This window comes from Pan paniscus, chromosome 9 (genome assembly GCF_029289425.2).
Source record: "Pan paniscus chromosome 9, NHGRI_mPanPan1-v2.0_pri, whole genome shotgun sequence".
NCBI lineage: Eukaryota > Metazoa > Chordata > Mammalia > Primates > Hominidae > Pan > Pan paniscus.
Genome location: NC_073258.2, coordinates 90,926,453 through 90,952,264, shown reverse-complemented (window position 1 = coordinate 90,952,264; position 25,812 = coordinate 90,926,453). Strand labels below are relative to the sequence as shown.

The following is a 25,812-nucleotide window of genomic DNA, read 5'->3' as shown; positions in this document are numbered from 1 at the left end:
ATGATGTCTAAGAATTAAATGGAATGTGACTGCCTTTCCTGACTCCCTTCTCTACCTTCTCTGCCTCTGCCATCCTTGAGACAGCAAGACCAACCCCTCCACTTCCTCCTCCTCCTCAGCCTACTCAATGTGAAGACTGGATGAAGACCTTCATGAAAATCTACATTCACTTAATGAATAGTAAATGCTTTTTCTCTTTCTTATGATTTTCTTAAAATCATTTTCTTTTCTCTAGCTTACTTTATTGTAAGAGTACAGCATATAATACATATACAAAATACATGTTAATTGTCTATGTTATTGCTAAGGTCACTAGTAGGGTATTAATAGTTAAGTTTTGGGGGAGTTAAAAGTTATGTGTGGATTTTTGACTGCATGGGGATCAGCACCCTATGCCCACATTACTCAAGAGTCAACTCTATATAAAGAACTCTAAAAACTCCATAGGAGGGTTGGGGATGGTGGCCTATGCTTGTAATCCTAGCACTGTGGGAGGGTGAGGTGGGTATGTCACTTGAGCTCATGAGTTCGAGACCAGCCTGGGCAAAATAATGAGACCCTGTCTCTACCAACAACAATAACAACAACAACAAAATAAACAAATAAACAAAAATAAAAAAAATTAGCTGGGTGTGGTGATGCATGCCTGTAGTCCCAGCTACTCAGGAGGCTGAGGTGGGAGAATCCCTTGAGCCTAGGACATGGAGGTTGCAGTGAGCTGAGATTGCACCACTGTACTCCAGCCTGGGTGATGGAGTGAGACTCTGTCTCAAAACAACAACATCAACAACAAACAAAAAACTCCACAGGGGGAAAACAACTTATCTTTAAATACAAAATAAGCCAAAGCCGTGAATAGACTTCTAAAATTATTTATTTTTAAATTTTATGGCTACCTACTACTTGTACACATTTATAGGGTATATGTGATATCTTGATACAAGCATACAATAAGTAATGATCAAATCAGAGTAGTTAGGATATCTATCACCTCAAACATTTATCATTTCTTTGAGTTTGGAACATTTCAAATCCACTCTAGTTATTTTGAAATATACAATAAATTATTGTTAACTATAGTTGCCCTATTGTGCTATGTAATACTAGATCGTATTCCTTCTATCTAACTGTATTTTTGTACCCATTGAACCAACCCCTCAGTATTGTCTACCCTCCTCACTACCCTTCTAGTTTCTGGTAACCATCATTCTATTCTCTGTCTCCATGAGATCAATTTTTTTTTAGCTCCCACATGTGAGTTAGATCATGCAATATGTGTCTTTCTGTGCCTGGCTTATTTCACTTAATATAATGACATTTAGTTCCATTCATTTTGCTACAAATGATAGGATTTCTTTCTTTTTTATGCTGAGTAATAATCCATCCTGTATATACACCATAATATTTGTTGATGGAAGTTGATCATCAGGTTGATTCGGTATCTTGGCTATTGTGAATACTGCTGTGGTAAATATCAGAGTGCACATATCTCTTTGGAATACTGATTTCCTTATTTTGAGGTAGAAATGCAAAATGATGCAACCACTTTTCACTTATCTTAGGCATTTTCTTAAAAAGTTAAACTTATGCTTATCATCAAACTCAACCATTTCAAGAGAAATAAACCACATATCCACAGAAAGACTTGTAAACATCTGTTCATAGCAGCTTTATTCACAATAGTCAAAAACTATAATCAACCCAAATTTCCATCAATTATACATTGCAATATATCCATACAATGGAATTCTAGTCTGCAATAAAAATAATGAACTACTAATGCATGCAACAATCTAGATGAATCTCAAAATCATTATTCTGAGTAAAAGAAGCTAGATACAAAAGAACATATACTATATGATTCCATTTAAATAAGATTCTAGAAAGTGCAAATGAATCTCCAGTGATATAAAATTTGTTAGTGATTGCCCAGTGCCAGAGATGGAGGGGGATGGGGAATAAACTTCAAAGGGCATAATGGAATATTTTTGTAGCATGATGGAGGAGGTGGTTCGTTCAGCATAGCATACATCTGTCATAACTCTCAAATTGTAGGCTTTATAGGGATGCAGTTTATTTTATGTAAATTATACTTCACTAAAGCTGATTTTAAAAAATAACACCCATTTGAAAGAGTCTGAATACAGAAATAAATACCATGGCCATTGTTCTTAAGGAGTTTATGATCACTCCCCCAATTTCCACTGTTTTTCATGGTTAGAAGCTGGAGGAATGGCAATGATTCTTTTTGGTTTCATTTTGTCTTATTTGTAAACAACAAATTTATACCTGCAAGACGGGATAAAGGTCTTTCGGCAGACAGAATCAGACACTTTGATCACTTTTCCACTAAATCACTTAGTCAACCAGCATCTAACTTTCCCTGACAGAATATGGTATCTAAAAAAATTGCTGATTAAAACCCAGGCACTGATGAACAAAGAATAACATTCAGTTAGATCCAAAGTTACATGAAGTTGAAACATCTCTCAATAAGCCAACCAGATACTTTTTGTTAGATAAAGTTAGGGAAGAAAGACCTACTTTTTCACCTCAAGACTGGTGTAAAGAGACATTAAAAAAAAAAAAAAAGTTGATGACTAATATGTAATTTCACACAGAGAAGACTGTCCTCATGCATATAACCAGGTATAATATGCTTCTCACTGTGATATTTTAAACATGATTTTTAAGATCAAATACGTAAAACAAACTTACCGAAGAAATGATTTGATGTTTTCAGCTTTCATTTCGGATACCAGTTTCCACCGTATACTTTGATGATAGCGCACAGAAGTGGTTGTTTCTTTGAGAGGCTTAATAAACCAGCCTAAGGAAAAAAAATACACAAACATGCACACATATACACAAAATCATTTTGACTTTATTAAAACTAGAAGCCACCCCTCTGTCCTTTCCCCCAAAAAGCCTTTATCTGACAAATAGATCATGGTGAGCTTTAAAAAATAATGTTCATATTAAATGCAGAAAACCTGTAAATTCTGTTATGTAATATAATTTTTAGATGCTTAAAAGGAGTTTTATTTAAGAGAAGCTCTTTCATTTTCTCACGTTATGCATGAAGGCATGGCTTTTCTTGTTCTTCCCTGGATCTCTAGTCCCTGACACATAGGGAACATTCCACAAATATTTATTTACATATAGAGCAGGGTTTTGTTTTGTTTTGTTTCGTTTTGCTTTGTTTTTAGTGCTGCCCGTATTAGTTGAAAGTTTTGACTCACTAATGTTGCTTGGAAATAAAACGATTTTTTTTATCCCTGCAGATAGTGACAGCTGTAGGTTGTCTTTAGTGAACTCAATGAACATTTAATAAATTTGAATTTCAAGCACACTTTATCTATTAGCAAGCCCAAAATACATTCCATCTGGTTTCTAGTTTTGCTGAAATTTGCAGAGTTTATCATATCTAGCCCAGCCGGCCAGGGCTAGCGCTCAGCCCAATCCCTTCCAGCTCCAGGATTTCTCCCTTTATCTCTACAGAGAATCACGAGCCCCGGAGTCGGGGGAGAGTGTTTCGTTCACTTACCCACCATCAATCCCATCAGGAAAGATGCCAGCGCAGCAGCCAAGCACATCCAAAGGTACAGACGGCCCCTGGACTCCGCCATGGCTTCTTGAGGACCGAGCTTGGGGCGCCTGCTACATTCGCGAGCTTCGGGGCTGCAGAGAAACAGAGAGCGCGCTGGCAGGAGGCTGTGAGCGCTGGGTGGCCTCCGCTGACCTTCGCAAGGCCACGCCTCCGCCCTACCCGCTGGGGACCTGTGGTCCCCAGCGGCCCTCGATGGGGGAAAGGAAGCCCTGCAGAGGGAGGAGGCATTCTTCCTGTTGGCGGGCAACTTCCATTCTGTGGATCCCGCAGTAACCCGGACATAGTAGGTGGCGGGAGCTGCTGAAAATGTCCCTAATTTTTTCCTAAAGAACTCGACTGCTGTTTGCCATGCCCATCCCCCACAATGCCCAGTTTCGGCTCAGAAGTGAATTTAAGTATTGCTTTTCCTGATCTATTGGTTATTCTTCTTCCAGATTCTCTGCTGTAATTTCCCACTCGTCAAACTCGGAAATGATTTCTGGTCCTGGGTGCTCCGCTGTTAAAGCTGTTAACACCACTAATACCGCAATCACTGTCAGCATCAAAATCGATGGGATTGCGTTTTTTTGTTCCCCTTTACTTAAACAAAACTCCACATTTCTGTAATTCTGTTTCCACTCATTTAACTGAGGTTTTTACCTACCTCACTGGAATGTTTTAGGTTCACATTAGTAAAAGTAATCATTGAAAGGACCTTGCACTGCCAGTAGTTACTGAGAGTATGTTCTTAATGCTAAAGCTCAGACACCAATTTCCCAAAATATGGTGCTTTGACATGCTAAACCGGAGAAGGCAGAGGGTCTCTCTGACCATACCCCTCTCTTCCAGCTCCTCTCTCTCAATCCTTTGTCTCTCCCATAGCACAGAATAAAGCTGTTCTCTAAAGTTCCCTTATCTGCCTAAAGTCCAGAACTACTAAAGGCAAAAACAAACAAACAAAAAAGAGTTTCTTTCCTGAGTTTTCGTTAACCGAACTAATATCTCAGGAAGAAGGACTGCAGTCTGTCAATACAACTGGCAGACTTCTGTTACAAACTCTTGTCTGCCCTGTAGGGCCAACAGACTTTGTCCCAGGCCATTGCATATTCTTCAAGCCCATTGAATTCCCCTAAAATTCATTTACTACCCTCTTAAAATTATACACACATTCCCATCTTCCTTTCCTCTAAAAAGATGGGTATATTATCATCTGTACCTCATTGGTTATTGGGTAATCATTCTACTACTATTCCCTTATGCTATGTTATTCATAAATTTGTAAGCCTTTTTTTTTTTCTAATAGTCTGCCTTTTGTGAGTTGATTTTCCAGCAAAACTTCAGAGGGTGAAGGGGAAGCTTTCCATTGACCCCTACGTTAGCAATGGCCCCTGTCATTCCCCTGTCCTCACCATGCTACATTCATGAAGCATTTCTCTTTAAAGATGGGTTTGCAAAATAGTGGCCATCATAGATAGCCTTCATCCAACCATCTCATCTCAGAGAAAAATTTTAGGAATTTATGATTGGCTTCACGTATCTAACCAAAAGTAGTTTTTTTGGCCAAAGCAAAACTGCTATGTTGATTTCAAAGATGGTAGTATATCTAGGATAAACTTCACAGCATTGTCTGCAGCCCTGATAGCTTTAGGTAATGCACCTTTGCTCCTAACAAGTGACTGGAAGAGTGAAATTTATTTTTCTGGGACATAATTTTTTTTTGTCCTTGTATTTCAGTGGCTATGAATTGAACATAATTGTTGATAGGTATGCCTAATGACTTATTTCTTGAAACTTTTGTAGCATACCTGGTACTTAACTTTGAAGCAAACCTCCTTAATGAACTGTTGATTTCTTAATGTTTGCATGCAATTTAAGTCCCAACTAACTTCAGCTTTTTCAGCTACTAGCCTGTTAGACATTCCTTGACTGACTCCTCCAGTGTTTTCTATTTTAGAGAGAAACATCTTTCAAAAAACACTTTCATAACAAAGTGAGTTTCTTCCCCCTTATATGCATACACACAACACCAAATATAGGGAATTAGAATAGAATTATTCAAAAGGTTCAATATCCAGTGAAGTAACTAAACCCCTCAAATATGGCTTAAGAAACATTTTCCAAGAGCACTCAGAATTATTTTTATGTGTGACATTATGAAATAATACTGGGATTTTAATAACTCTCCAGTGTTTAACAGGTGACACACAAAGGTCTCAAACAATATCAAATGTTATTTTTGTACATGTAAACATTTTGGGTATTGATTGTGTAATTTGTCAATTTTTAGAATCTTGGCTTTTTCTATTTGCTACCCATTGGACCATTCACTGTTGACTACATAGCCCTCAAGAGGCAGATCAAAATTATCTCCAGGAAAAGATTTACTGAAGAAAGAGAAGGTAGAAACTAATGAATAAAGTTGCTAAGCTATTTATTAAATTTATTTTTTCTTGCTCATTTTGTGTTTTTTATTGCTAATTGAAGTTTGAGTAATAGAATAAATCAATGCATTATTTAACACAGTTTGCCAGTTTGAATAATCTTCCTAAATTAAAATTAGATTAAAGAGTTCCAAGAATGAGCAACGTTACCTCAAATATGACTGTCGTCTCTGTAGGCGGCATCTGCAATCTTGAAAAGCCATTGTAAAAAGCCCAGTTAGCTGGCTCAACAAGTCTTTGGACTTTTGTCAATATAGACACTGCAAGCATTCAAAATTCTATGTTAATTAAGTTTGTAACAGAAGGCTGCTATCAAAAAGTAATTCCTAATTATTACCATCTTGGCAAATACTTGTACTTTGCAAAGCACACTTAACAAAGCAACACTGTTGACATAGGGCAATCCTTTTCAATTTCTCCATCAAAGCTAATAGTATATAAAAACTTTGAGTATTGAAAACTAGTCTCTCAATGAAGCTATTTGACACATTTGACCTGCTCATGATTCAGTGAGCCTCTAACATAATAAAACTCACCACTTCCTCCATTTAAGTTAAATTGCTCTTATCTAAGCATTTTTTCCTCCTCTTCTGCATCATAGCAGAGGCAATTTTTGTAACTCTGAAGCTCAAGTTCCTTCAAACAGGTTATGGCAATGTTTGAAAACAAAGTGTCATATATGTACTAATAAAGCAGTATATATAAATTTCACTTGCAGAATTAAGCTTTAATTATTAAGCTTTAATAAAAAAGAATAATGTTTAACTTGATGATAAAGTGGTGAGATATTTGTCAAACCCACAGTCTCACCAGGTGCTGTGCCACAAAATTTCAGGTTTTGCTTGAAAATGTTGCCTTATTCTGCATATGAGAAACTCAGTGCATAGATACAGACATTATGCCATTAGTGATGTCACAAGGTGGCATTACTAGGGAAATGAATAGGCCTACATGATGTTGTGGTCATCCAGAAAGCAATGTTCACTTTCAAAAATGTGAATCGTTGATGTTATGATAGCTGTGATTCAGCACAAGCATTATATTCCAGTTGGGTATTTGTTTCTTTTCTCTTTTATAGGACGGGGTCTCACTACGTTGCTTTGGCTGGTCTCGAACTCCTGGGCTCAAGCAATTATCCCAACTTGGCCTCTCAAAGTGCTGAGATTACAGACATGAACCACTGTGGTTAAGTATTTTTAAGATTCTGGGCCACAAAATTGTCAAAAATTAGTTTCAAACATAAAATAAGATGTTAGAAAATTAGTACATTAAACAATATACCAGAACTTATATCACAGAGGAGAGGTGAGACAAAAGAAGTCTAGATAGTGAGAAGAGGTGAAAGACTGATAAAAGTGAGAAGAAATTTTTTAAAAAAAGCAGAAACCATGATTGGATGATTTCCTTCTGATGTCATAATTACTCTACTCAACAATAAATGTAGAAATTAGAAAAGACCTACCAGGTAAATGTGTAAAATAGACCATCCATACCTTCTTATCAGCGTAGGATATGCCTCCTATCATGCTAACATTCTAGTTGGAAACTTGACACTGGTAAGTTTTACAACTTGGCCTTTAAACCAGATTTTCTGACTTAACATTGCTCATCCCTTATCATTAAAATGCACCTTCAAGCTATTTTCCATAATAGCTTTAACTAATAGTGTCATTTAACTAATAATACCTCCAGTGCTATTCCTTCACAAACTCTCATCCTATAGCCTCATTTACAGCTGTGGTCCCTGTATCCCTTTAATATCATTTTATTGTGTATAAATCCCTTTATATTTTGAATCCTCTCTCTAACATATCTTTTTCTACCCCCTCTTGTCTGACATCTATTTTCACTTGATATCACTTTTTTCTGAAAACCAGTTAAATGGACATTTCCTTTTCTTGCCTTTCCATTGACTCATGGGGTCAGAGAGGAAGGACAGATCTTTGCTTTGTCACCATTATTCCCTGCGCATTCTCTTCTGAAGTCACTTCCATCTGATTATATAATTTGCTTCCTTTTTTCATCATTGTCCCCACCAAGATATTATCCTACTTTCTCCAGTGGTTTTAATGGCTACATTGTGGAATTTGAGTGTGCCCCATTCTTTGGCACTTCACTCCTCATTTTCTTTCACACCTCACATAGAATTCTTTAGTATGTTCTATTGGCTCTGCAATCAAAACATATCTTGAATCTAGCTGCTTACCGTCTTCACCGGCATTATTCTAATCTTAGCCACAATAATATCTCATGTAAAGCATTTTTATTGGGTTCTCTTTCTCCACCTTTGCAGACCATCTTTGACTCAATAGAATGTCCTTCCTAAGGCAACAATCAGATCAAGTTATAATTTAAAATTTTCCAAAGCCCTGTCTTTAAACTTAAAAACAAAATTTATCAGAACAAGGATCTCTGAGAAAAAAGAAAAATATAAACTAAAAACAACCCCAATTTCCCCCAAATTTAGACTCATTAGAGTGGCTACCAAAAACCCACATGATCTAGCTTTTGAATCTCACCTCCCCTCAAAGGAAAACTGCACTAAGGAAATACATGCAAGCCAAATACATGGAGACCAGGCAACCACAAAATCAACAAAGATCACCAACATCATAAAGAAACAGACAAACCCAAAGGGAGGGCTTGTGGCACTAAGCCCTCCTAGTGATAAATGTAATAAATTCATATGTCTATAGATAAAGGAGGCTTTGTTATATGGCAAATGGCTAAGAAAGCCCCAGCCTTCTATAGAATTTTTCAAAGATCCCTAACAAAGTAAAATAGCAAGAAGGGGGTGTTTAACAATTTTACAATTGGAGGTAACCATTGGAGAAATTAAATTATTTGATATTTTTATTGTGGTGAGTTGAAATTCATTTGTTATTTTAAAAGAGAATTATTTTTATTAACTGGTTACTTTTCTTGACCAGCTAACCAGACCAAGGACAGTCTAATTCATAACAAGAGGAATATAATCCCTATTCTACAAGCCACATCCATAACCCCATAGTTCCCTTAACTATATTGCCAGTTTTTGAGACTGAGCGTTCATTTCCTGCTAAGTCTCAGACCACTCTGAGAAAGGCTGCCAAACATTTGCCAGCCCTGCTCACTACTATCCCACTTTCCATACAAAGTTCTTTTTCTTAGGCTCAGACAAGCAAGGCTATAAATGAATGGGTGAAGGGAGTTTTTCAGATCATCTAGTGATGAAGTTATGGCACACTCTGGTTTGTACAGGTTGATATGGTTTGGCCATGTTCCCACCCAAATCTCAACTTGAATTGTATCTCTCAGAATTCCCGTGTGTTGTGGGAGGGACCTAGGGGGAGGTAATTGAATCCTGGGGTCCAGTCTTTCCCGTGCTATTCTGATGATAGTAAGTCTCATGAGATCTAACGGGTTTATCAGGGGTTTCCGCTTTTGCTTCCTCCTCATTTTCTCTTGCTGCTGCCATGTAAGAAGTGCTTTCCACCTCTTGCCATGATTCTGAGACCTCCCCAGTCACATGGAACTATAAGTCCAATTAAACCTCTTTTTCTTTCCAGTCTCAGGTATATCTTTATCAGCAGCATGAAAATGGACTAATACAGTAAATTGGTACCAGTAGAGTGGGGCGCTGCAGAAAAGATACCCCAAAACCTGGAATTAACTTTGGAACTGGGTAACAGGCAGAGACTGGAAGAGTTTGGAGGGCTCAGAAGAAGACAGGAAGATGTGGGAAAGTTTAGAACTTCCTAGAGACTTGTTGAATGGCTTTGTCCAAAATGCTGATAGCAACATGGACAATAAAATCCAGGCTGAGGTGGTCTCAGATGGAGATGAGGAACTGGTTGGCAACTGGAGGAAAGGAGACTCTTGTCATGTTTTATTAAAGAGACTGATGGCATTTTGCCCCTGCCCTAGAGATTTGTGGAACTTTAAACTTGAGAGACATGGTTTAGGGTATTTGGTGGAAGAAATTTCCAAGCAGCAAAACATTCAAGAGGTGACTTAGGTGTTGTTAAAAGGCATTCAGTTTTATAAGGCAAGCAGAGCATAAAAGTTCGGAAAATTTGCTGCCTGACAATGTGATAGAAAAGAAAAAACCAATTTTCAGGGGACAAATTCAAGTCAGCTGCAGAAATTTGCATAAGTAGCAAGGAGCCTAATGTTAATTCCCAAGACCATGGGGAAAATGTCTCCAGGCCATGTCAGAGAACTTCTCAGCAGCCCCTCCCATTGCAGGCCCAGAGGCTCAGGAGGAAAACGTGATTTTTGTGGGCTGGGACCAGGGTCCCCGTGCTGTGTGCAGCCTAGGGACTTGGTGCCCTGTGTCCCAGCCACTCCACCTGTGGCTGAAAGAGGACAACATAGAGCTCAGGCTGTGGCTACAGAGGGTGGAAGTCTCAAGCCTTGACAGCTTCCATGTGGTGTTGAGCCTGCAGTTGCACAGAAGTCAAGAATTGAGTTTTGGAGAGGCCAGGGGTGGAATGATATGATTTGGCTGTGTCCCCATCCAAATCTCAACTTGAATTCTATCTCCTAGAATTCCTGCTGTTGTGGAAGGGACCCAGGAGGAGGTAATTGAATCATGGGGGCTGGTCTTTCTTGTGCTATTCTTGTGATAGTGAATAAGTCTCATGAGATCCGATGGGTTTATCGCAGCTTTCTACTTTTGTTTCTTCCTCATTTTCTCTTGCTGCCACCATGTAAGAAGTGCCTTCTGCCTCCCTCCATGATTCTGAGGCCTCCCCAGCCATGTGGAAGTGTAAGTCCAATTAAACCTCTTTTTCTTCCCAGTCTTGGGTATGTCTTTATTGGCAGCATGAAAATGGACTAATACAAAGGTAAAAAAGATTAAAGAAGATACAGAGAGTAAGAGAATCATGGTGGGGCCCCAGAAGACATAAAATAGCTGGTTCAGTGAATGGTCTCTGGCCTTCACAAAGACCAAAACTGTACCTGGCTACCTATTCTAAGTCCCGAAACACACACAAGTCATCTGTCCACAACAAAACTAAGTCTCTAACCAACACAAACTTTTGTTTTACTTCTCCTTAAAATCTCTTTTCATTAAAAAGACCTGGAATCTGGAAAACATTACACTAGGTGAAATACGCCAGACACAGAAAGGAAAATACTGCATGAGCTTACTTTTATGTGGAGTCTAAAACAAGTCAAACACATAGAAACAGAGAGAAGAATGGTGGTTTTCAGGAGCAGGAAGGAGGAGGAAATGGAAAGTAGTAGGTCAAGGGGTAGAAAACTGCACTTTTATAGGATAAATTAATCTAGAGATCTAATGTACAGCATGAGGACTATAGTTGATAACATTGTATTGCATATAAAAATTTGTTGGGGGTAGATTTTAGGTGCTCTCACCACACACACACACACACATGCACACACACACGCGCATGCACGCACTCACACCAGTAATCATGGTAGGTCATAGATAGTTTAATTTGCTGGAATGTTGTGGCCATTTCATTATGTATACATACATCAAAACACCATGTTGCACACCTTAAATATATACGATACACATTTTATTGGACTATTTCATAGAATTCTTTTTTACTGCCATATTGAGAAATGGGATAAAATGCCCTCAAACTAAATATATAAAGCAGAGTATTAAATGTGCAATAATCAGAGGATAATTATAGTCAAATGAAAACACTGTTAAAAATTTTTCTTCAAAAAGATTTAAAAAGCATTTAACTTTAGTCAACAGTGAAGGATACAGAGACCCTAGGACCATTATTTTTGCCCTACCTGTTGTCATCTTTGGCATGGTGAGCAGGTATACTACAAAAGTGGTGTTGCAACATCAAAACATTGCATTTTATATATTGCTTAGAGAAGAGTCTGTCTTTACAATTTATTGGCCTGAGGAGATCCCACCTCCTACTCAGCAAAATACAGTGAAAGAGAGACTCTACCCTACTAGACAATCAGTTTTCCTGCATCTTATACTTTTATCCCATTTGATCAGTTTTGATGAAACCAAATTTAAGACTCATCTTTGAGTACAGAATTTCAGAATTTAGAGGAAGGTGATTCTTGTTTACCTTCCACTTTAAAAAATGCTTTGGATACTTGATCTGTAAGCATTGGGAAGTGACATTTCACCTAAGTGAAAGGGTGTTTTGCCTATCATTAAAATGACTCCATTGTAAACTGTATTGCCTGTAATCTGTACCATTTTTGGCCTATGCTTTTGTTTCTGTTAGCTTCTATTTTGCAAACAATATACATTACTCTAACTTGAACAGAAAAGAAATAGTAGCTCATAGAATCTCTGGCAAGATTCGAGAATCTTTTTTTGTTGTTGTTGTTGTTGAAGTGGGCAGTGATTAAAGTGGCCAGTCAATCATAACTATGGCAAAAATGATGACAGAGGAACAAGCTGGTGAGGCTGGTGTGGCTGCGGCAGCGGGACACTGGATGGCACCCCTTGTTTTAGAGATGATCCCCGTGATCACCACCACCATAGAACAGTGAGATCATGTGCCTGTGCTCTACCAGGGGCAGGGAAGACAGATGTCTAGACTTTATAGATTCTGAGACCATGAAGAATCACACAGCAGAACATTCCACAAACATAGAAAGGGTGTTCAAATGCTGTACAGACAAAAATACACCAGCAAACAGTTATATAGTCTCTTGTTTTCTGCCTGCCCAATATCTGTACATATTAATCTTCCAATAAACTTCCAAAAAACACATCCCCAGTGGAAGTTTTGTAATTTTCACATTTAGCAAACAGGACTACACTCATCATTTCTCTAAACAGACAGGAAAAAAAATGCATTAGAGTATTATTTAGAGAAGTGGTTCGCAAAGTGAGATCCCCAGACAACAGCGTCAATATTACCTGGCAACTTGTTAGAAGTGCAGTCTCAGGGCAATTCTAGAGCTATTGAATCAGAAACTTTTCTTCAGGAATGAAGAAAACTCTATTACTTTTAGAGTTGCTTTTATACGATGGGAAAAAATCGACCCAAAGTCTTGTGGTTATTGCATCCAGCTGCAAATCTAGCTTTCTAGTTGATGCTCATTCTTCATGTAGTTCTGTCATGATTCCAACTCAGTTGTCTCATCCTATGAACAAAACTGAAAAGCTAACTGCTACTTTCACATCCCGTTTACCTCTATATGCAATAGGAGGCTGGGTTCAGTGACTCGTGCCTGTAATTCCAGCTATTTGAGAGGCTGAGGCAGGAGGATTGCTTGAGCCCAGGAGTTGGAGACTGCAGTGAGTCATGATCATGTGACTGCACTCCGGCCTGGGCAACAAATGAGACCCTGTCTCTTAAAACTAAAAATTTAGCCAAGATGGTGGCTCATACCTGTAGTCCCAGCTACTTTGGAGGCTGAGGCTTGAGCCAAGGAGTTTGAGTCCAGCCTAGGCAACAGAGTGAGATGCCATCTCCATTAAAAAAAAAAAAATTAAAAAAAATATATGTAATAGGGAGAGAGAAAAGAAATTTAAGATAAACTGTAAGAATATATACATGTTACAGTAAGAAATGAGACACATGAGATTAAAATTTTTGTTTCAGCATTTCATTATAAAGTCACTTATAACTTCCTTCCACCACTTTTCTCCCATATTCCCTTTGCTTTCAGCAAGTATCTCAGCTATTCAGAATTATTTACCTTCATTTCTAAGGGACCTGAACCCTTGCTGTACCCTCTAGTTTAGTAATCTCAGTGAATCTTTTGCACTGAATGTAGGTTTGAGGAGGCGATTTAGATTATTATCTCAGTTTAATGGTAACTCTTATCTTCTTATGACAAGAATCTCAATTCTTTCTTATCACGAGAATTTTCCACCCCAGCCAACGGTAAATTCATCTTCTGCCTACAGTGTTGTGTTCTGTTCAGTGGCATGAGAGGCTTAAGATAGCCAGGTTGGAGCTTTAAATGCCATATCTATGTAACTATTATTTCCCCTGACAGAAACATTTGCTCTGTAGGGACTGGAACCTCTAAATCATCAGAGTCCAGAATTGTGGGGACTACAAGTGGATCTTCACATGTAATCATGAGAAGAACTACCTTTTCTCTATGCTTGGTTTCCTGAGATATATTTTCTGGTTGCGGGAGAAATGGCACTACATGTGTATTAGTTGCGGCTCAGCTCAACTGAGCTGAGTTTGAAGTCCTTCAGGACAGCACTTCAAACTCACAAAATGTTGTCTAGAAAATGCTATTGTAGGCTGAACGCAGTGGCTTATGCCTGTAATCCCAGCACTTTGGGAGGCAGGGGCAGGTGGATCACGAGGTCAGGAGTTAAAGACCAGCCTGGCCAAGATGGTGAAACCCCATCTCTGTTAAAAATACAAAAATTAGCTGGGTGTGCTGGCGGGCACCTGTAATTCCAGCTACATGGGAGGCTGAGGCGGGAGAATCGCTTGAACACAGGAGGCAGAGGTTGCAGAGAGCCGAGATTGCGCCATTGCACTCCAGCCTGGGCGACAGAGCGAGACTCTGTATTTGTTTTTTTTTGTTTGAATTAGAAAATGCTACTGTGTCTGAGTCATCAAAAAGTATTCCACTGTTCTATAAGGTTAGATTTTTGTGAATCAAGAAGTACATACACAGACCAATGATGATCAATTAACTAAGACTACTTCCAGGTACCTGAGCTAGCACCTTGAACATACAATGTCTGGTAAACACATTACATTGGTAAATTCACCCTAATCTAAAATTTTCTTTTTTGACATTTATCACCAGAATCTATAATCCATGCATTTGCAAGATAGTGGCCAATATAAATTGCTAAATTCTGTAATTCTTGCAATGTGTAAGCATTGTTTATGATATGCTATGGAAAAAGCCTTTTTGGGTTTGATTCCATTTTAACCTGGTTACTATTTGGGAGAGAATGAGTTATGAAGACTATGGATATTTTCTTTAAAAGTAGGAAAATTCCTTTGAGTGAGAGTCTAGGAGGCTCATTTTCCTCAGGGAAAGGAAGGGCCACACAGGCTGGAAAGCTGGACTCTAAATCCTCTAAGTACCTCTGTATATTCACATTCCAGTGTTTGGTATCTCGCTCTTTTAAAATCAGTGCTCAGACTTTCAGTTAAGAGATTCCAGGCTGGGCGTGGTGTCTCACGCCTGTAATCCCAGCACTTTAGGAGGCCGAGGTGGGCGGATCACAAGGTCAGGAGTTTGAGACCATCCTGGCTAACACAGTGAAACTCCGTCTCTACTAAAAATACCGAAAAAAAAAAAAAATAGCCGGGCGTGGTGGCCGGTGCCTGTAGTCCCAGCTACTTGGGAGGCTGAGGCAGAAGAATGGCATGAACCCAGGAGGCGGAGCGTGCAGTGAGCGGAGATGGCGCCACTGCACTCCAGCCTGGGAGACAGAGCGAGATACCGTCTCAAAAAAAAAAAAAAAAAAAAAAAAAAAAAAAAAGATAAAAGAGATTCCAAAACCCGGATTCAACCGACCTTGCACTTTGTCAAGTGACAGAAACAAACTTGGCATTTGTTTATAACAACCTTAGCCTTTCACTTGCAGGAAATAAGAATTTGTGTGAGGGAAAAGGAGGATATCAGTCTCAAAGTTTTAGAATGTTACTGAATGATAATTAAGAAACTTGAGTCTATTTATATACATCTTTGAGATACCCTTTGCTGTTAGAGGCAGCTACCCTCAATTATCATTCTTTGAATTTCTCTAGTCTTTCGTGCTGTCTGTCCTAAGTCAACAAATATCTTACCCATATGATTTAAGAAATGAATGTATATTATTGTACTGAATGTAAACAAGAAATAGATGTATATTATTGCAATATACATGTAGACAAGAAATGGATGTGTATTATTGTAAAGTGCTTATACTACACATGAAGTGGTATAATATCACTCATAGGTAAACTGATAATTTAGAGATACATACCCTAAAGCAGTCACTAAAATAACAAAGCATACAGCTAACAAGCAAAAAAGTAGATAAAATTTAATCATAAAATACTCAATCCAAAAGAAGAAAAAGAGGAAAAGAATACTTGTAACAAACAGAAAACAAATAGCTGTCCTTTCCATGGTCAGCACAAAAAAACAAAACAAACAAACAAACAAAAAACACATAAAAAAACAAAAAGAAAGAAAAAAGAAAACAAATAGTAAGATGATAAAATTAAACTTTATCGTACCAATAATCACATTAAAGGTATATGATGTAAACATTCCAATAAAAAGCCAGGTTAAGAAGAACAAGATACAAAAGACACAGTTATATATGCCATATAAGAAATGAACTTTAACTATAAAAACAAATTGGTTAAAAGGAAAAGAACAGAAAAAAAGATGTAACTTGATAACACTAGTGAAAAAAGCAAGAGTAGCTATTAATACATTAGAGGAAGTATATTTAAGAGCAAAGAATATTAGCAGTGATAAAATTAGGTCATTTTAGAATCATAAAGTGATCAACTCATCGAGAGGACATAATGATCCTAAACATTTATGTACCTATGAACAAGCTTTCAATATACATAAAGCAGACACTGATAGAACTGCAAGAAGAATTGAACACGTTCCTAATTATAATGGATTTTTAAACTTCTCTGTCAACAGTTGATAGAAAAAGTAGACATAAAATCAGTAGAAACATATAAGATGGTGCAACACTGTCAACCAACAACAGCAGATCGTGCATTTTTTTTCAACATTACAGAAAACATTTAACAGGATAGTTCATATTCTGGGGCATAAAACTAACCAAGTTTGAAATGGTTCAAATTACACAAAATACATAATCTGAGTAAAATGGAATTAAATTAGAAATCAGTAACAGAAAGATATCTGAAAAATTCTCAATTATTTGGAAACCAAATAACATATTTTAAATAACCTGTGACTCAGAGAGGATATCTAAAGAGAAATCGGGAAGTGTTTTAAAGTGAAAACACAACATACAAAAATGTATGTAATGCAAGTAAAGCAGTACTTGAAAGGGAAATTTTTAGCACTAAAAGCCTACATATTAGAAAAGAAAAAAAAATCAATAACTTCATATTTTATCATAAGAACTAGAAAAAGAATAGAAATTCAACCTAAAGTATGCAGAATCACAGAAGTAATAATCTTAGCAAAATTCAGTGATACAGAAAACAAAAACAATTGAGATCAATAAACCTAAAACCTATTGGTCTTTGAGAAGATCAATAAACTCGATAAACCATTAGTAAAACTGATAAGGAAATGAAGAGAAGACACAAATTACCAATATCAGGAATAAAAAAGGTGATATGGCTTTAGATTTTATAGATATTAAAAGAATAGTAAGAAAATACTTTGAAGAACTTTATGCCAATAAACCAGATGATTTAAGTAAAATGGAAAAAAATTCTAGACAATAATTACAGGCAAAGACCTCTAGAAACACACTCGTAATTAATTAGATTTGCTACAACTTTCTTTTTTCCTTTTTTTTTTGAGACGGAGTCTTGCTCTGTCACCCAGGCTGGAGTGCAATAGCATGATCTCGGCTCACTGTAACCTCCTCCTCCTAGGTTCAAGTATTCTCTTGCCTCAGCCTTCCTAGTAGCTGGGATTACAGGTGCCCACAACCACGCTGGGCTAATTTTTGTATTTTTAGTAGAGACGGGGTTTCATCATGTTGGCCAGGCTGGTCTCGAACTCCTGACCTTAAGTCGTCCTCCCACCTCGGCCTCCTAAAGTGCTGGAACTACTGGTATGAGCCACCATGCCTGGCCTGCTACAAGGAGAACACATACCAAGAGAAACCAATGGGTGTCTCAGTAATAGGATGTTAAAAGGAACCTGTTATAGGACTTACCCTTTGGTTGGGAGATGAGTGAATGTCTAAGAAAGAAGGGGTTTGCTCTAATTGGATGCTGTCAGAAAACAGGCAGATGGTCCAGCCATTTCATTCCTAGGTATTACTCAAGAGAAACAAAAGCATATGTCCATATAAAGACTTGTGTATGAGTGTTCACAGAAGCTTTTTAAAAATTATACCCTCATGCCGGGCTTGGTGGCTCATGCCACCTAACACTTTGAGAGACCGAGGAGGGTGGATCACCTGAGGCCGGGGATTTGAGACCAGTCTGGCCAACATGATGAAACCCTGTCTCCATTAAAAATACAAAAATTAGCCTGGCGGGGTGGTGCATACCTGTAATCCCAGCTACTTGGGAGCCTGAGGCAGGAGAATTGCTTGAACCTGGGAGGCAGAGGTTGCAGTGAGCCGAGATCATGCCATTGCACTCCAGCCTGGGTGACAGAGTGAGACTTCATCTCAAAACAAACAAACAAACAAACAAACAAACAAACAATTACCCCTTCAAACGGGAAACAACAAAGATTTCCATTAACAAGTACTATAAAAGGTTAAACAAACTGATATAGTCAAGCAATCAAACACTATTTTGCAATAAAAATGTATGCACATAACAAGGACAAATCTCATGACAAATATTGAGTGAAAGAAGCCAGGCAAAAACAACAAATGTATACTCTATGACCCATTTATATAACATTCTAGACAATGCAAACTTATCTATAGTGACAGAAAGCAGATCAGTAGTTGCTTGGAGAGGAGCAGCAGGGAAGGTCAGGAGGGTGGGATTACAAAGTGGCATAAGGAGGCCGAGGGCAGTAGCTCAGGCCTGTAATCCCAGCATTGTGGATGGCTGAGGCAGGAGGATTACTTGCACCCAGGAGTTTGAGAACAGCCTGGGCAACATGACAAGATCCCATCTTAAACAAAACAGAAAGTGGCACAAGGAAATTTTTAGGTGATTGATGTTTATTATCTTGATTATGGTGGTGGTCTTACACATGTATATTTATATATGTCAAAACTTCTCAAATCGTGCAGTTTTAAATATGTGGAGTTTATTGCAGGTCACCTATACCTCAACAAAGCTACTTAGAAAAAAGGAAAGGTGGTAATTGACTTTTTTAAGCTTCATGCCGAGTCAGTTGGATCAGAAGAAAATATACTCATCCAACATCCTCCTTCTTCCTCTATGGGCACTGATTGTAATATCTCTATTAGCGTACAGATATTTTAAAAATTTATATAAATATTTTTGATTGACAAACCATAATTGTATACATTTATAGGCTACAATGTGAGATATATATATATATAAGGTGGCATGATTAAATCAAGCTAATGAACATATCCATCATCTCACTTACCCTTCATTTTTTATGGTGAGATGTGAAATTTACTACTATTTTGAAGTATGTAGTACATTATTATTGACTACAGTCACTCTGCTGTGCAATAGATCTCAAAACCTGTTCCTCCCATATCTGAAACTTTGTACCCTTTGATCAACAGGCTCCCACTCCCTTCCTCCCCTTCTCCCAACCCAGCCTCTGGTAACCATCCTTCTACTTTGTACTTAGAGCACACACTTGTATTTTAGTGGAATGGATTTGAGGCTAAGTAACCTGAAAGTTTAGTTGGAAGTCAAGGTTTCTTTATGAGCCACTTTTTTCCCATTGGGAAGATAGGTAAAACAACATTTTCTTCCTCGTATATGTAGGCAATATTATGACTCACTATTATGTTTAAAGACTAAATTACAAGTTTGAGTTCATGGAATTCAAGCAGAAAAATTCGGAGAACTTTTCTTTTCTTTTTTTTTTCCTGGACTAGGTGCTGATTTTCTTCCAGCATCTCTACCCAGAAATCTTGATTCCTACTCAGTACAAATATCCAGAAACTTCTTACCTTCCTACACACAAAAGCCACTTCTTTAATCATATTTTCTCTAGATAATGGTATTTACAGGCGCCACTTGGATTGGCTGAGGACACTTTGCTTTGCTTTACTCAGAAGGTAGACTTTATTCTTTCCCCCTCCCCGCCTTTTGTGTTATATCCTGTCAGTCCTTGAAGGGGCAAACTATCCCGCTCCCTCACCCTGTGTTTCCTCCACCCTCAGCTTCACTCAGACCCACGGTATCAACACTCAATGGGTGAACTGCTGTCGATGAAACATATTGCCATCATTGTAGTATACTTTATTCTTAATAATAATCGGAGCAAACTGACCTTAAATGTCACGTAGGTCAAGTTGTACACAAATGCCTATCACGGATCTGTAGATGGGTATTGTCAAGTTCATTTTTGTATGCTTTCTACTTCTGTTCCAACTTTGACATACATTTGTGGTTTCCAAAAGGGAGGTAAAGACAATTTTACACTTTATAGTTTTTAACTTACAAGATGTCTGTAAAGACCTCACATTAGAATCACCTGGGACCTTTAAAAATGCCAATGATTGGCTGGGCGCGATGGCTCACGCCTGTAATCCCAGCACTTTGGGAGGCCAAGGCGGGAGGATCATGAGGTCAGGAGATCGAGACCATCCTGGCTAACACGGTGAAACCCCGTCTCTACTAAAAATACAAAAAATTAGCCGGGCGTGGTGGCGGGTGCCTGTAGTCCCAGCTACTCGGGAGGCTGAGGCAGGAGAATGGCGACAACCCAGGAGGCGGAGCTTGCAGTGAGCCAAGATGGTGCCAGTGCCCTTCAGCCTGGGCGGCAGTGGGAGACTCCATCTCAAAAAAAAAAAAAAAATTGCCAATGATTGAAGCCTAATACTGAAGATTCTGATTTATTAGTAATTAGTCTATTGCTGGGTGTTAATTGAGCTCCCCAAGTGATTACGCATGTAGGACTTCAAACCACTAATTTAGAATCTTGTGACTCAAAATTTGGGCAAAAATGAGCAGCATCAGTATCACCTGGGAGCAGCTTCAGGCCTCACTTTAGATTTACTCTAAATCTAAATATTTTATTTTTATTAAAAAAATTAAGAACAGATTACAAGCTTCAACTACATCTAAATTCTCTGGATTTACTTTAAAAGAATCTACATTTTGACACAATACCAAAGTGAACTAAATTCGCTTTTTTCTTTTTTTTTTTTTTTGAGACAGAGTCTTGCTCTGTTGCCCAGGCTGGAGTGCAGTGGTTCAATCTTGGCTCACTGCAACTTCCATCTCTTCAGTTTAAGCGATTATCCTGCCTCGGCCTACAAAGTAGCTGGGATTACAGGCGCATGCCATCATGCCCGGCTAATTTTTGTATTTTTAGTAGAGACAGGGTTTCACAATGTTGGGTCAGCTGGTCTCGAACTCCTGACCTCAAGTGATCTGCTGGCCTCGGCCTTCCAAAGTGCTGAGATTATAGGCATGAGCCACCATGCCCAGCCTAAATTTGCTTTAATTTGGAGAAGTACTGGTCTAGAAAACACAAATTCCAAGGAGACTCAAGTTCTTAAAATAAGTTGATTTCTTGAGTACAAGTTCTTCAAATGCATTCTTCAAGATTAACTTTTTTTTTTACTTTTTAAATTGACAAAGATTATACATATTCATTGCTATATGGGGATGTTTCAATACATGTAGATGGTGATCAGATCAGGGTAATTAGCATATCTATCATCTCAAACATTTATTATTTCTTTGTGTTGGGAACATTCAAACTACTCCTTGGTATTTTAAACTACATAATATAGTATTGTTAACTATAGTCATCTACAGTACTATAGAACACTAGAACTTATTACTCTTACCTAACTGTAATTTTGTATCCGTTAACAAATCTCTTACTATCCCTCCTTTCTCCCTACACTTTTCAGCCTGCAGTATTCTCTGTTCTACTTTTTACTTCTATGAGATCAACTTTTTTTTAGCTTCTGCATGAGTGAGAACATGTGGTGTTGAAATTTCTATTCCTGGCTTATTTTGCTTAACATAATATCCTCCAGTTCCATCCATGTTGCTGAGAATGACAGGATTTTATTTATTCTTTTTTTATGGCTAAATAGCCTTCCTTGGTGTATATATACCACATTTTAAAAATCCATTCATCTGTTGTTGGAAACCTAGGTTGATTCCATATCTTGGCTATTGTGAACACTGTTGCAATAAACATGGGGATGCCGATGTCTCTCCAACATAATGCTTTTTTTCCTTTGGATAAATTCCCAGTAGTGGGATTGCTTGAGGGGTTTCAATACTGTTCAACATACTGGCTGCACTAATTTACATTCCTACCAACAGTGTATAAGAGTTCCTTTTTCCCCAGCTACTCATGAGGCTGAGGCAGGAGAACTATTTGAACCCTAGAAGCAGAGGGAGCCAGGTTACACCACCACTGCACTCCAGCCTGGACGGAGAATGAGACTGTCAAAAAAAAAGTCCCTTTTCTTCACATCTTTGCCAGCATTTATTTTTGTCTCTTCTATAATAGCCATCCTAACTGGGGTGAGATGATGCCTCATTGTGGCTTTGATTAGCATTTCCCTGCTGATTAGTGGTGTTGAACATTTTTTCATAAATTTGTTGGTCATTTGTATGTCTTCTTTTGAGAAATGTCTGTTCAGAGCATTTGCTTATATTTAATTAGATTGTTGGGTTTCTTTGCTGTTGATATGTTTGAATTCCTTGTATATTCTTGATATTAATTTCCTGCCAGATGAGTAGTTTATATTTTCTCCCATTCTGTAGGTTGTCTTTTCACTCACTTCATTATTTCCTTTGCTGTGCAGAAGCTTTTTAGCTTGATGTGATCCCATTTGTTTACTTTTTCTTTTGTTGCCTGTGCTTTTGATGCCTTATTCATAAAATCTTTTCCCAGAGCAATGTCCTGAAGGATCTCCCCTATGTTTTCTTCTAGTAGCTTTACCATTTTGGGTCTTATATTTCGGTATTTGAGATACTTTGAGTTGATTTTTGTATAGGGTGAGAGGCAGGGGTCTAGTTTCATCCTTCTGCATTTGGATATCCAGTTTTCCAAGCACCATTTATTGAAGAGACTATCCTTTCCCCAATGAGTGTTCTTGGCATCTTTGTAAAAAATCAATTGCCTGAGATATGTGGATTTTCTGGGTTCTTTATTCTATTCCATAGGTCTATGTGTCTGTTTTTATGCCAATACCATGATGTTTTGGTTACTACAGCTTTGTAGTGTATTCTGAGGTCTGGTAGCATGATACATCCAGCTTTGTTCTTTTTGCTTAGGATTGCTTTGGCTATTGAGGATACTTTTGATTCCATACAATCTCTTTGGATTTTTTTTTAATTTTGTGAAAAATATTCATTGGTATTTTGATAGAGATTGCATTGAATCTGTAGGTTGCTTTTGAGTGTACTGTCACTTTAACAACATTAGTATTTCTGATCCATGAGCATGAATGTCATCTACAGTGCTATAGAACACTGGAACTTATTACTCCTACCTAGCTGTAATTTTGTATCCATTAACAAATCTCTTACTATCCCTCCTTTCTCCCTACCCTTTTCAGCCTGCAGTATCCTCTGTTCTACTTTCTACTTTTTACTTTTCATTTATTTGTATCTTCTTCAATTTCTTTCATCGGTATTTTGTAGTTTTCATTTTACCTCCTTGGTTACATTTATGTCTAGGTTTTTTTTTGGTAACTATTGTAAATAGGTTTGCCATCTTGATTTCTTTTTCAGCTAGTTTGTTGTTCATATATATAAATGCCACCAATTTTTGTGTATTAGTTTTGTGTCTTGCAACTTCACTGAATTTGTTTGTTCTAAAAGTTTTCTGGTAGAGTCTTCAGGTTTTCCTATATATAAGATCATGTCACCTGCAAACAGGAACAATTTGACATCCTCCTTTCCAATTTGAATGCCCTTTATTTCTTTCTCTTGTCTAATTACTCTTGATAGGACTTCACATTTATATACTTTGAATACTTAAAATGTTTACATAGATGTCAGAATCAACTTTCATTTTTCATAGAAAAAGAAGACCCTGCCTGTTTTGTAGTTTTAATATTAATTAATTATTATTATCTGAGACAAGTTATTTAACAAATTAAACCATCTATTAAAATATATTATCACAAATAAATTCCATAAGGAAAATATCTACAACTGTTTTTATGAAAGAAAAAAAGGCTTCTCTAAAGTTGCTTAGGCCTGGTGCTATGGCACACACCCATAAATCCAAGCACTTTGGGAGGCCATGGCAGGAGGATCCTTTGAGCCCAGTAGTTTGAGACCAGCTTGGACAACAAAGTGAGACCTCAACTCTACAAAAAAGAAAAAAGAAACTAGCTGGCTATGGTGGCGCATGCCTGTGGTCCTAGCTACTCAGGAGGCTGAGAAAGGAGGATCACTTGAGCCAGGGAGGTGGAGGTTTTACTGAACCATATTCATGCCACTCCACTCCAGCCTAGGTAACAGAGCTAGACCTTGTCTCAAAAAATTAAATTAGTTAAATTAAACATAAAGTTGCACTGCATTTAAGAAATTGGGAAAGCAGAAAATGCATCTTTTTTTTTTTTTTGAGTTGAACAATGAGAACACATGGACACAGGGAGGGGAACATCACACACCGGGGCCTGTCAGGGGGTGGGGGGCTGGGGGAGTGATAGCATTAGGAGAAATACCTAATGTAGATGATGGGTTGATGGGTGCAGTAAACCACCATGGCACGTGTATACCTATGTAACAAACCTCCACGTTCTGTATATGTATCTCAGAACTTAAAATGTAATGATAATAATAATAAAAATGACAAAAAAAAGGAAATGTTTCTTGTTAGAACAGATTATATACCCTCATTGCTTTTTATAATAGCCTGTAATAACAGAATATCCACAAGGTGGCAGTAATATGTCAGTTTCATCCTCTGAAATTAAAACTTTTGCCTATTCAATAATACAATGGATCTTTCTGAACTCACTCTAACACATAGAATACAGCAGTTTGACTTAATAATTAGCCTTTTAATTTATAGTCTTGCATTATCACTTTAGTGGTTTGAATTAGTTTGTATTTTAATATATTTAAATGAACTGGTCTTATGCAAATTGACTAATTTGACATGTTTTTTATTTTGTATTCTATTTTCAGAAGTTTAGCTTTAAAAAAGTTTCTAAACTTCAATATCTGGTGAGTGTTAATGTTTTTATCTCATTAAAAGGTGACAGACCACACAATATTCAACTGATTTTTTTTTTAACAAGGATGCAAAAACAGTTTAAAGGAAGGATACCTTTTTCAACAAATGGTGCTAGAGCAATTGGACATTCATAGATATAAAAACTAAGACTGACCTAAATTTATACTTTATATAAAATTTAGCTCACATAAATCACAGGCTTAAATGTAAAATGTAGTATTATAAAACTTTAAGTCATGTATGGTAGCTCGTGCCTGTAATCTCAGCTACTACTCCAGTGGCTGAGACAGAAGGATCACTTCAGTCCAGTAGTTCGTGGCTGCAGTGAGCAATGATGGCACCACTGCACTACAGCTTGGGCGAAACCTCGTGTCAAAAATAATAAATAAATAAATAAATAAATAAATAAATTCATTCATTCATTAAACTTTTAAAAATAGAAGAAAACTCTTGAGACCTTGGGCTAGGCAAAGAATTTTTAGGCTTGATATCAAAAACAAAATCTACAAAAGGAAAAAGCGATAAAACTGGACTTCATTAAAATAAATAAACACCTTTTTTTTTTTTAACTTAGACCCTGTAAAGAGGTTGAAAACATGAATTACAGACTGGGAGAAATAATTTGCATACTATATATCTGACAAAGAGCTTACATCTAGCATATATAAAGAATTCTCAAAACTCAATAGTAATAAATAAGGTATCCAATTAGAAAATAGGCATATGTGACCTCTCTGTCTTATAACTTAAACCTCATGTGACTACAATTATTTCAAATGAAATAAACAAAACAGTAATGCCTGTTTCTAGCATATAAAATAATCAGAGAACATAGAATTTTAC

General features: G+C 37.5%; 1 protein-coding gene and 1 non-coding gene across 6 annotated transcripts in view; both read right to left on the bottom strand.

Moving 5' to 3' along the window:
* The window catches only part of NAALAD2 (N-acetylated alpha-linked acidic dipeptidase 2), a 58,088-nt gene extending 54,076 nt beyond the window's left edge, over positions 1-4,012 (bottom strand). For 3 of the 5 annotated variants that reach the window (XM_008966381.5, XM_034933529.3, XM_034933530.3), the window contains exons 1-2: positions 3,548-4,012; positions 2,719-2,830 (exon numbers count right to left, since the gene is read on the bottom strand). In XM_008966381.5, the coding sequence (XP_008964629.1) occupies positions 2,719-2,830; positions 3,548-3,629 (194 nt within the window). In that variant the 5' untranslated portion in view covers positions 3,630-4,012. The remainder of the gene's footprint in view (positions 1-2,718; positions 2,831-3,547) is intronic. The other 2 variants (XM_008966382.5, XM_034933531.3) reach the window with 2 other exon arrangements.
* Positions 4,013-19,965: 15,953 nt separating this feature from the next.
* Positions 19,966-20,036, bottom strand: LOC117978282 (small nucleolar RNA SNORD56). Its single transcript, XR_004669161.1, has one exon. It is a non-coding gene; the product is annotated as a small nucleolar RNA SNORD56 (small nucleolar RNA).
* Positions 20,037-25,812: the final 5,776 nt, after the last annotated feature.